Here is a 12,693-nt window from a genome sequence, read left to right on the forward strand (position 1 = left end):
GATTTGGAAGCCATACCTAACCTGGCTTTCTTGATTAAAGTCTAGTCATTAAAAATAAAGATCTACTATAACTTTATTTTTAGACAGACAACAAAAAGTTATTTGTTGGCGATAGAAGTGTCATGTCACAATAAATCAAACTGTCCATTCCTTTGGCAGAATTAAGTACTGTGGCTCCTAAGTTCTTATTCTTCAGCATTCCATGGTATTCATTCAGGTAAAACCACACCTCGGAAGCACTGTGGGAATGTCATCTTAGGTTAAAGAAGAGAAACTTACGCATAGAAGGCTGTCTGTTCAGAGGTACCATAAAGAGATGGGGAGATCTGGACCTCTGGATAACTGTTTCTGGAATTTCTCAGTGTGCCAAGGCCCATGGCAGTCGTTACGAAGATGATGGGGAGGATAACCTGAGCAATGAAACCTTTCCAGTTCCTGCGGGTGTGGTGGAACCTCTTAATGAGTATAGCCATTATCTTCTTCAGGAACAGTCCAAAACCTTCCAGTCTCTCTCCTCTTGTCAGGATTTTGTCTGATTAAGAAAAAGAGAGATTTGATATGGTTCCGGAAAGTCCTGGTCAATCAAATAATAAAGTAACTTCAAAAACTATAAACTATGGATAGATGGTATAATGTGATGTGCTGGGGAGAGCTTACATTTTAAAGACTGGGATTTTAGGTTCAGCGCTTTATTTATCAGCTTTGGGCCTGAGCGTCTCTATCTCATAGCGCTGTATGTAAAAGTGCTTTGAAAATGATAAATCACTATACACAAAATATTATTAGTCATATACACAGTAATTGTACAAGGCAAAATTAGATATTTATAATTTTATAAATGAATATTGTCCCCAATCTCCAGTCTCTGTCTCAGTCTCAGTATGTATTACTAATATTGAAGAGATAGCTTCTACCAACAGATTGAATTCAAATAAGAACAATGGAAACCAAAACAGCAACCTAGTCTAAGAACACATTTCTACGGTGGGTAACTTAATGGTTATAATTCTAACTGGTTCTCATTCTATGTGCTTCTCATTCTAATGAATTCATCTTAACGTGGGAAAAGGAAAATGCTCTCCTCCAAAGTATAATTCTAGTGCATTTATTCGTTACATTCTCCATAGAAATTATGTGGCATTTCAAAACCCTATTTTTACTACTACGGTCACAAAAAAGAACATATTGGGGGAAATGTCTCCGCTTCTCCCTTCTCAAATGCTCTTCAGGTGCTGAGAAAAATGTCATAGCTTCTAAGAGTAAGAGCAGCTGTGGAGGCCATAAACTGTTGCTTCCTCAATAATGCTCTTACAACTGATAATTTCAGCAGGCCCCTCTAAAAAATGGGTTCAAATATAATATTTCTCCCCCTAAGGCCTGCCGCCAAACATTCCTTTACATGTGATAAGGTGTGATATTCGTCAACTCTGTGGATAGTTTTAATTCTTCACCACAAATTATGCAGCACAAAAATCACAATCTTCATTTAGCTGATAAGGAAAAATACAAAGCTGCTTAATTTAAAATGAACTCCAATTAAACAGAGTGAACAAGTTTAAATGCAAACTCATATCTCTGCAAAGGGGAATTGTAGAAGGAGCTGAATATTTTAAGTTAATTAGTATGCTTTTCTGTTTCTTGAGAAATTACATGTGGATGACTTACAGGTGTATCAAACAGAGCAAATGTGCATTCTAAAAGATAATGTCAACTGAGGGGTACATTTTGACTAAAGAATAGTTTCAAATTATGAGACAAATGCAGAAGCAAATACATAACGTTTACTTCCTGAAGCAAATGACCACATTCTAATCAAAGTCCTCAATTCCATGAACTCAACAATTATATTCTCCAAAAGATGATAAATGAGGAATATGGCAGAGAACAAATGAGACTCCAAGTTCCAGTATTATATAAACATCAGAGATGACGTTTTCTGAGTTTTAGAGCCAGACTAAAGTTTAATTAAAAGTTCTGTTCCTAGAGATTTTTCTCAATTTAAGTAGTCATATGGAGTATGACTACTCCATAATTTAAATATCATTTTACTACATGCTCCCTTAAGTAAACAGTGTTTCCAAAGGAATAAATTAACTGTCAGAAAAAGAATAGGATAAAAGTTATTTTTAAAAGAGCCAGATTCCTCAAAGTCATGTCAAGAAACATGATTTTTCAAACATATATTGTGTGAAGAATTATGGGGGGAATCTATTATAATAGGTTCATATTCATCAGGTGCAACTCCATCAATTCAGAGACCATCCTCCAAAAGCATTTTCTCAGAGCCTAAATTTTCTCAGCACCTGAATTATTCAGAGAGGTGGAAGGTTAGACATGCCTTCCAATCAGGTCCCGTAAAGAGTGATGACCATTTTTTTTAGACTTTTTCTTTTTGATGATTATTACCTCCACTTGTACATGCCCAGTAACAGTGAGTGAACTATCTTACAAGGTAACTCTTTCCACTGTTGGACAGCAACAATCACAAGAAGGATTTTAACTTGTTGAACACAAATCTGAGATTATAGTAAATGACATCTCAAAAATAACTTCTAGTAGGTAGGGGAATACTTATTACTGCCCTAACAAGGAGGTTCTTTCACATTCTTCAAAATATTTTTGAAATAGAGAACTCGACTTGGCTTAATGAATATTTTATATATTAAAAAAGGAAAGCTTATTGTTTTAGTCTTTTTGAATTTAGGAAGAAAATTTAAAGTTGAATTTTAAAAAATCAAAATCTGTCCTGTAATTGGAATTAAGCAAAATATGTGATTAGATTTATACCATCTCTGTCTGTGAAATTGCTGCTGCTCACAGATAAATCATCAGGAGTTGAGATGCCATTGGTACTGGAATTTCCAATCTTCTTTTGTGTTAAGTGCTCAAGAGTCATATCACTAGTTTTGTGTGACTCTTTAGTCAAGTTCAGAAAAACCTAGAAAGAAAAGTAAGAATGCTTCATTAACATAAAACATGCATATCTTTTCTAGTTTCTAGGCTCAATTTTGATTTTGACTTTTTTATCATATTTCTTGAGACGTGTGAGTTTAAGTGACTATTTTTGAGAAGAATTTTAAGTGATTATTTTTATACGTAAAAAATAGTTGCTCTCTATTTGGAGCAACATGTTTGTTCTCAGAAGTTGGTTTTACAAATGAATAATATTAAGATACTTTTAAGATTTTCTAATTTGTAAATTGTTTATATAAAAATACTCTTTTCTTTAAAAACAAGTATACATATTTATTCTAAGAGAACAGTAAGTTACAGCTTTAAGAAGAAAGGAAATGTCCAGGTGTACCTCTTCCACGGTGGTATCTGAAATGCCATAGCACCCGATGTTGAGGTCACCCATGCCATTGTCCAGTGCTCTTAGGAGTGACAGATAGGCGCCTGAGACTTTGGTGCCAAATGGAGGAAGCACATAAACAAGCTCTCCCCCGATGTCCTCCTTGAGGTAGGCTTCAGGGAGGTGTGACTTGATCATTGACGTCACAGCCATTGTGTCACATATTGCACTTGCATTTAGATTTGGACTCTAGGGACAAAATCAGAGGTTAAACACTCCCTTGTCTATAGACTGTAGTGTCCAAGGGCCCTAATCAGAGGGTGGTGAGGTCTTTTAGGCCACCCCAGACCTGAGTCAGACCACAAATAACTCCTCCAGTTGTTACCTGTCCCACTTGGGGTCTCTATAGTTGTCTGCAAATCATTATTCTACTGGCTCCATTCTCCCACCTCTCCCAGTCCCTTCTCCAACCTCCTTGTCCACTATCCTCCCTGTTGCTTGCTCTACTCCAGCAACCGCAGTCTCTTCTCTGTGTTAGAGTGCTTCGGGCTCAGGCACAGCCCCCCAGGGCCTTTGCAAGTGTTTCTTTGCCCCGAGATAGTGACATGGCTCATTCTCTCCCTGGCTCCAACTCTTGGATCCACTGTCACTTTCTCAAAAACCACCACCCCTCTTCCTACCCTACTTAAAATGGCACCGCTCAGCATTCCCTATTTTCCTTCCTCTACTTTATTTCTACCCATAGCATTTATCATCTGCTAATGCACTGAATAATATACTTATTAATTGGGTCATCTGAATTCCCCACTCTCCATCAGAATATAAACTTCATGAAGACAGAGATTTTAATATCATCAATTTACTGCAGTATCCCCAATTCCTAGGACAGTGTCTTGGATATATGATAAGGCATAATACACACTTAATACAAAACTTTTTGACTGTATTAATGACTACAACAATACACTACTTTTTTTATTTTGGAAATTACATCAGGATGATTAGACAGAAAATAAATGATGGTGGTCAAAATGAAATGACAGTGGTCATATGACTAACAGCATGGACACCTTGCACAGTTTGGTAAATCATATTCTGTTTTAGGTGGTACAAAGATGCTTAGTCAGCATTCTTAAAAGATGTAAAAGAAAACCACCATTGGTATGTCTGAGGTAGTCTTCACATTGCCATGTGAGGAATACTGATCAGAAAATGAATATGTGAAGGTATTTTTTCTTCATTTGCTTCTTTTTTTTAAAAAAATTAGTGTCAGGTGTACAAAACAATGTAATAATTAGACATTTACACCCCTCACAGAGTGATAACTGCCCTCCCCCAATTTATTACCCCTCTGACATCGTATATAGCTGTTACAATTCCATTGACTCTATTCCCTATGCTGTACTCCACATTCCGTGATTATATATATTAAATTATAGTTGACATTCATTATTATTCAGCTTCAGCTTCAGGTGTACACTGCAGTGGTCAGGCATCTACACCGTCCATGAAGTGGTCTCCCTAATAAGACAAGTGCCCATCTGACACCCTACAAAATCTTTACAACATTATTGATTATATTCCCCAAACTGTTTGATAAAGCAGAAAATCTAACTTTTTAGCCTTACAGGCAGAAATGCTACAGAACCTAAAAGGCTGGTCCTCCATCAGTAACCTGAGGCTCTAAATCACTTTTTACCTCACACATTGGTTCTTAATGTGTGACCCCAGACTAGTAGCATCAGCATCACCTGGGACCTTGTTAGAAATGTGGTAAATTCTGAAGCCCCATCCCAGACGTATGGAATCAGAGCCTCTTGGGGTGGGGCTAGAAGTCTGGTTGACCAAGACCTCCAGGAGTTCTCATGCTCGCTCATGTTTGAGAAACACGAAGCTAGCATATTGGTAGTGAATTTTAGCAACAAATAAAGTTAGAGAGATCCTGCCTCCGTTTCACACAAAATTAACTTATGACCCCATAATACGGTATATTTTCTCCCCTACAAACCTTTTTCTTGGTGAGTGTGAGGTGATAGCCATCCCCGAATGCTTCCTTGAGGTAAAATGGTGAGCCACAGCAGCGCAACCCACCCTGCTCCAAGAAGGCAATGCGGTCGCTCAGCACTTCAGCTTCGTCCAAGTGGTGCGTGGACAGAATGATTGTTCTGGCTTGAAAATACAGAGGCGAACAACCAAGAATGAAAAAGGAAAATACAGTTCCCAAGATACACAAGTTAGCACAAGCAAATCTTGTGATTTATGAGAAGACTCACATTTTATGAGCTAACAGAAAATCTGACCAGAGGAGCTTCCAAAAGGTCAAAGAAAAATTTTAGAAGGAGTGTTCCTAAATATTTGGGTCTCTCTCTCTCTCTCTCTCTCTCTCTCTCTCTCTCTCTCTCTCTCTCTCTCTCCCCCCCCCCATCTCTTCCTCCCCTCTTCCTTTCATCACTATGAAGAAGCAGTAATTTTTAAAGATTTTTGAATATTCCTCTCTGATTAATCTACTCCACTCTGATTGCTCTTTGCTTTACATCCCGTTAGCACTTATTTAGTCTGTTTTCAGTTTATCTTCATTTGTGTATGTTTGGTTTCTCTAATTAGATTCTAAGCTCCTCTAGGCAGAATGTGGAACTGCTATTGGATTTACATGCTCTCAAAAAGGCCAGGTAAGCACTCAGTTCACAGTGGGCACTATATTGATATTAACTAATTGACCCAGAAATTTAGCTGGGAGAAAAGAAGACTTGAGAAAAGGAAGAGCCTATCTGAGACCTTTCATGGAGATTGTGAACAGAAAGACTTCAGTCTGTGTGTATCCCAGAAGGCAAAATTATGACTGTGGGGTAAAGAAGTTATAAGAAGGTACTCGTACCAGTTTTGTTCTTGGATATAACATCCCATATACTTCGGCGAGAACATGGGTCAACTCCAGTGGATGGTTCATCCAAAATGACCACCCTTGATCCACCAATGAGAGCTATGGATATGGATAGCTTCCTCTTCATTCCTCCTGACAACGTTCCAACTCTTTTATGACGATGGCTATATAGTCCAGTATCTTTTAAAGTCCTTCAAAAAATAAGGTATAGTGGTTATTTTCTTTACAGATAGAACAAGTGAATATTGGAAAAATATAATAAGTACCCTAAATGATAGATACTCACTAAGAAACCATTATGTGCTCAGCAAAGTGCAATAAACTACTAAAAATTCATGTCATAATTTTCTATTATTTGTCATGTAATTGGAGGTATGAAATTAATGCTCAGGAAACAACACAAAGGAATATATGGCTCATTATTTTATTCATTCATTTGACAAATATTTTAGAGTATCTGACCTTTTAGTGCCAGACTGTATTTTAGGTGCTAGGTGAAAAGGAGTGAACAGATAATGTTTCTATCCATAGAGATTATTTCCACTATGAGTGTGTATATAAGGAGGTCTATAGAAAAAATTCAGTTAATAAATATATTCTCTAAGTTTATAATATGCCAAGTGGTGATAAATGTAAAAAAAAATAAAGCAGGGTATATGAGATGCGTAGTACTTGGGCATTCTATTTAGGCATCTATTTTATATCTGGTGGTTTTCTCAGAGAATGTGACATGTCTTCAGAGATCAAGAAAGTGGAGGAGTAAGTCAAATGGTTATTTGGGAAAGGCTGCTCTAAGTAGAGGGAGCAATAAGTGAGAAGCTCTGAGGCTGGAGCAGGCCTAACGTAATCAAATGTACAACTGGGCAAGTGTGCCTAGAGCAGAGTGAATGGGGGCGAGGAGAAGGAAATGAATCAGGCGTGAGATTGGGGGCAGGTCAGGTAGGGCCTCATAGACTTGGATAAGGACATTCCTGAATTTCACACAGAGTGTGGTGAGAAGCCGATAGAGGGTTTCGATCCCAGGGATGGCATGGGCTGATCTGCAGTTTAAAAAGGTCACCTGGCTGCTTTTTGAAGAGTAGAGTGTATACAGGAGAGTAAAACCTCGAAGTCCAGGTAGGAGGCTTGAACCCATACAGTAATCAAGGAGATTAGAAACAAAGGATTTGGGGCAATATAGGAGCCAGAGTTGAAGAGAATTAAACAATTCCTATATAACTGGCTGCTGAGCATAATGATATTAAATGTATTCAATATCAGAAAAGTAGAAAAACTACAAATCAATTGGTTTGTGAGAAAATATTTCCTATTGGTATTATTGGCATAGCTTGACTTGTCGTTGAGAGGCGTTACCAATGCATATTCTCATTCGTGTCATAACTGACCTTTTTACTTCCTCATGCAGCTGCTTTTTAGTCCAGTGAGGAACTTTGATGGAGCCATATAAGAGAAGGTGTTCCTTGGTAGTGAGGTAACTAAACAAAACGTCGTGTTGCATGCAGACCCCCATGTTCTTCCGTACAGTGTGCAAGTCTGTTTTGATATCTTTTCCATAAACAAAGATGGTACCGGCTGAAGCCCCAAAGAGTCCAGTCAACATGGAGCTGGAAATAAAGAAATCATAAAGTAGGTTAAACCACGCATTTAAGCTAGATTTCAGGACCAAATATATCTCAGTTGTTAGAGGAAAAAAAATGTTAACAGTCTATCTCCTCAGGCAAGATCATGAAATAAAATGGTATTAAATGGGATTAAAAAACAAAAATTACTTTTAAGCTTTTAATAATTTAGAGTGTTACAGAAACACTACAAAATGAAGATGGTGGTGGTGGCAATAATGACAGAAAGGCTTTTTCACTGTCAGTGCACTGTCTCCTTCAGCAAACCCATGTACTTCCACATGATCAGATAGTTTCCATAGATTGTTAAGTCTCAAATTTACATCCCTAGCCCAGATCTCACCACTCAGTTCCAGGCTTGCTTTATACATCCAGCAGGCAACGTCGCTTCTCCATGAAATGTCTTACAAGGTCCTTGAACTCAACCTGTTTAAAACTGAACCCATGATCTTTGCACTCAAGCTCGTGTCCTCATGTCACCCCTTCCCCATATGGTAAATCCATACAGTGGTTACTGGCCTCAAATCCAGTTGTTTTTGTATCCTTCTCCTATCTTAGTCTCATAACTCTGCCCACATCTTTCCATTTTCCCAGTGCCACCGCGTAAGCCGCCATCACTACTTCCGTACTGCTGCTGTAGGCTTTTCTCTTGACTTCCTACATGCTCGTTGGCCATCTCCAGTCCCTTTCTCCACATTGTGACCAGAATATTCTCACGTAGCTAATTCCTTGTCATCTTTCAGATGGCTAATAAATGGGGCAATTATTTAATATCCATTTTCTTCACTAAAATGTAAACTCCATGAAGTCAGGAAAAGATCTATTTTCTTAAGATACTGTCTCAGTACCTAACTAGTGCCTTGCACTTAACAGAGTTTCAATGACAATTACAGATTAAACAGGGAATTAATATAATATGCAATTCTTCCCATAAAAATACACTGAAATATAAATAACATTTCATTCTCTATAGTAAAGGCTTATATTCAGAAAAATAAAATAGGGACTATCTCAGCTAAAATTGCAACCTCTTCAAAAGCTTTCTCTATCTCTTTTCTTCATAGCCTCTTATTGCCTGGTAGAAATCTTGCCTTTTAAGCATAGCATCACACTGGAAAGCCAACTCTGAATTTAAACAGGTCATGTAAATCAGAGGGGCTCCATGTTCACCCATTTCATGACCTTTCTTTGCCCCTTTTTATTTACAAAAAAGTTTAATTTGAATGTGTTTTGGCAGTCATTGAGTTTATTCATGATGACAGTAAACAGGCAGGATATCCAGCAACTGACATTATTTTCCAATAAGGGCTAGAGTGCCAACAGCAACTCCCAGCTAAGCTATGTGGAGCATTAGAAGTGAATCAATCAATCAATCAAAAGAATGCCACTTTAAAAATATTTGAATCTCTTTTCCATTAGAACACAGGAAAATGCTAGTTCAGTGAAGAGTGAGAAAAAAACAGACCATGTAGTGCTCCTATCTTTTTTTATCTGATAGCTGGTCATTCTTTTGTTTCTTTATGAATCAAAGCAAGGATTCCCTGTGAGGGAGCAGCTGGGGCTGAGTGTGTTTATACCAGAGTGTGTAAACTCAAGGTTGTACATGAGCCAAGACAGACATGCAAATAAGTCCAACACACTGGGCATGTGAGGTAGTATGGATTGTGGGGACTAGGGATAAACCAGAAAGCAGACGCCCCCTTTAAGAGAAGTATCACTAATAAGTCCCAGCCAGTTGTCCCAACCTGTAGACTCAATGTTGTCAAATGTCCTTTTATCTAAGAGATACCAAGAATATGTTTTTTATTAGAAAACTTCCCTATTTTAAAATATTGGTACTGAATTAAAATTTTTAAGAAGTACTTAGTGGACCAAGACTAGATAGAATAAATAAACTTAACTGGTGGGCCTGATCTGGCCTTAGCGCTCACGTTTTGGGATTGATCTCTGATTTAGACTCCATCCCATAGTATGCAACGTGAGCCATCTTAGTCCATCTGGGAGATGTAATGACTTTACTTTTTGTGAAAGAGGCAAGGAAATAGTAAGCAATATGCTTCCGAGACAGTAAGTATTGAAAAGTAACATACATCGTAGTAGTTTTCCCGGCTCCATTGGGACCCAGCAATGAAGTAATATGCCCTTCATAAAAGTTCAGATTAAGGTTATCAACAGCAATTTTTGAGCCATAGATTTTTGTGACTCCATGCAGGGCAACCCCAACCGTGACATCTTTAGGTTCAGGCTCAATGTTGGAGGGAAACATGCCATCAGGACCTGGAGAGAAATCAAGAGAAGAGTTATAAGCTCACAAAGAAAGAAAATGCAGCTAGGGCTAGACTTTTTCTATATAAAAATATAGCTCTCTAAGTAAAAATTAATTCTAGAAACAAATGATCTATTATAGCCTTCAGCTTCCTTCTCATGTGGTTAAAGAATAAATGAGAATGTGGAATTACATTCTTTAAGGTTTATATGACCCTTCTCTGTCAGAAAGAGTAGTTCCAGAATCTGGTATCATTATAATGAATTCAGTATTATTGAACAGATCTCAAGTATAAAAAAAACAAGCCTAAGGCTTAGTTCTCTAACTGGACAGAATGATATCAACTTATGAAAAAAACAACTATAAGGTGTGATTTTATAGTAGCAGGGCTAGCTCAGATCTGTGGTTTATAGAATCCAGTTCATTAATTAATCTCTACATCTCCTTCAGACATGACAAAAATACCACTTATATGGGTCATCCTCCCTTTATAAAGATGACATTATTCACCCAATGTCAGTGAGACATAAGTTTTAAAACTGTTTGTCCAGTGTCAATGATGGGTTATGCCAAATTATGGGTTATGCCATATTTGTTACTTGGTTACTCCTTATGACTAGTGACAAATGGCTAAAGGTAGGGGTGTATACTGTGGCGAAGGAAAAAATTTTTCTCCATGCGAGTCTAACTTGACCACAAAGGGATCTGTAATCTTGGCCTAATTAGCCCCATATGCTAACCAACTGAGCTAATAGCCCAGAAAAAGCCACAATTTAATCTCCGTAAGAGTCCAAACATATATGTGCAGACATATTCATCCATAACCAAAAGGATACTGTTGCCATTTAGAAAAACAATTAAAATCACTAGTCATGTAAAATTTATATCACTTTTCTCATAATAATGCATGTTGTTGACCTACTTGTTTTATTGGCAGATGGATTGGTGTTTTGCATCATGATATTAGTAAACATAAGGCCGTTGCTTTTCTCGTGCTTCACCTCTGCGCATCCAAATCGCTCCTTCCAATAGGAAGGAAGGATTGGAAAATACCACGGGGCTGCCATGCCATATGTACCTGTAATAAAAATGCATTAGGAAAAATAACTATTATTTGATTGTTAACATTAAGCATCAGAAGCTAGTTTCAGACAGTAGTTTCTCTTCTTTCTTTCTTTTCTTTTTGATATTATATAAAACTAAACAATGGTCTTGGTTTTCAAAGTAAAGTAAAAAAGATAGTTTTTCTTTTATTTTTTCCTTTTTAAACAGCTTCATTGGGGTATAATTCTGTACCATCAAATTTACTCATTGTGAGTATAGAGTTAAGATGATTTTTAGTAAATTCATAAAGTTGTGCAGGCATCACCACAATCCACATATTAGAATATTTTCTATAACTTTAAAAAGTTCTCTCATGCCCATTTCTAGATAAGCCCTGCTCCCATCCCAACTCCCAGGCAATCAGGGATCTTATTTCTGTCTCTACAGATTTGTCTTTTATAGAAATTTCATATGCATAGAATAGTACTCTTTTATTCACTTACAGCATCAGAAAAAAATGTACAAATATTAATGTCTTAGTTGAAAAACTCCCTAGCATGTTAGAAATCATGACCACTTGAGACATAGGATGGGGAACACAGGTAGTTATTTTCCATTAGAATTTGGTAAATTCTCTTTAGAATCAGAAGATTTGGTTTTTGCCTTATAATCCCATTTGGCAAGATTGGATTCCATGCTTTCTTAATTCACTCCATCCTTTATAGAAACATCAGAGAAGGAACTCACTAGTGTATTAGCTCATCCTGGAAAATTGTTGGGTTAGTTTTGAGATTTAAGTATTTCTCTTTGGCGATTATATACGGTAAATCAAATATTAGAAAACATACATTAGCCAGCTTATAATGGTGAAAACCATAAAAAGCGTGCGTCTGTAGGAAGCATGTTCATACCTGGGAAAACATTCCTGACGTACCAAGCAATAAGGAAATAAATGAAAGAATCAGCTAGAATTAGACAGCACAGCCAGCCAAATGAGGTGGTGTCATCCTGAACAGGAGAACTGTACATATTTTCCCACTGAAGACCTAAAAAATGAACACATGCGTTTATTCTTGTGTGAGATGGACTGCAGTTGTCAAAGATAAAACCCGATTTTAAAGAAAGTGAGCCTACCAACGCCCTGCTCCTCGTATCGCGCAATGTATTGACTTGCATAACTAAATGCTGTTGGCGACAGCAGGCTCTGCGAAGAGAACAAACGGGAGTGACCATTCTTGTAGATTTCACACATTTTACTCAGATGGATCTTAATATACTTAAAGGTTTGGACACATGTAGATAAAATCATATTTAAAAAAAAATACAAGGGTCCCTTACCAAGACGCTACAACTGAAAGAAGAGGAGAGGGAACAGCAACAAACAAAAGCAAGAAAATTGTAACTTGGAAAAGGTTTTTCAGAAACCCAAAATATATAGCTGAACTTATTAAATGTTTCTCCGTACTGTATAAAATAGGTAATTACAAAGTAATGCAATGTTAACACTAAAATCAAATGAAATGTTAGGGGCCAAAAGAGGTTTTTACTTCATAAGTTGATTTCAGGTAATAGAAGTGCTCTGAGAAAATAT

General features: G+C 37.2%; 1 protein-coding gene across 1 annotated transcript in view; it reads right to left on the reverse strand.

Annotated features, from left to right (window-relative positions):
- Positions 1-12,693, reverse strand: part of ABCA12 (ATP binding cassette subfamily A member 12) — a 163,866-nt gene that overhangs the window by 32,469 nt on the left and 118,704 nt on the right. The window contains exons 25-34 of the mRNA XM_019727083.3: positions 12,237-12,306; positions 12,014-12,148; positions 10,981-11,136; positions 9,883-10,069; positions 7,559-7,777; positions 6,168-6,364; positions 5,301-5,461; positions 3,305-3,541; positions 2,788-2,938; positions 280-532 (exon numbers count right to left, since the gene is read on the reverse strand). Of these exons, the coding sequence (XP_019582642.3) occupies positions 280-532; positions 2,788-2,938; positions 3,305-3,541; positions 5,301-5,461; positions 6,168-6,364; positions 7,559-7,777; positions 9,883-10,069; positions 10,981-11,136; positions 12,014-12,148; positions 12,237-12,306 (1,766 nt within the window). The remainder of the gene's footprint in view (positions 1-279; positions 533-2,787; positions 2,939-3,304; positions 3,542-5,300; positions 5,462-6,167; positions 6,365-7,558; positions 7,778-9,882; positions 10,070-10,980; positions 11,137-12,013; positions 12,149-12,236; positions 12,307-12,693) is intronic.

Source organism: Rhinolophus sinicus, chromosome 17, assembly GCF_057876585.1.
Source record: "Rhinolophus sinicus isolate RSI-liver-muscle chromosome 17, RSI-T2T, whole genome shotgun sequence".
Classification (NCBI taxonomy): Eukaryota; Metazoa; Chordata; class Mammalia; order Chiroptera; family Rhinolophidae; genus Rhinolophus; species Rhinolophus sinicus.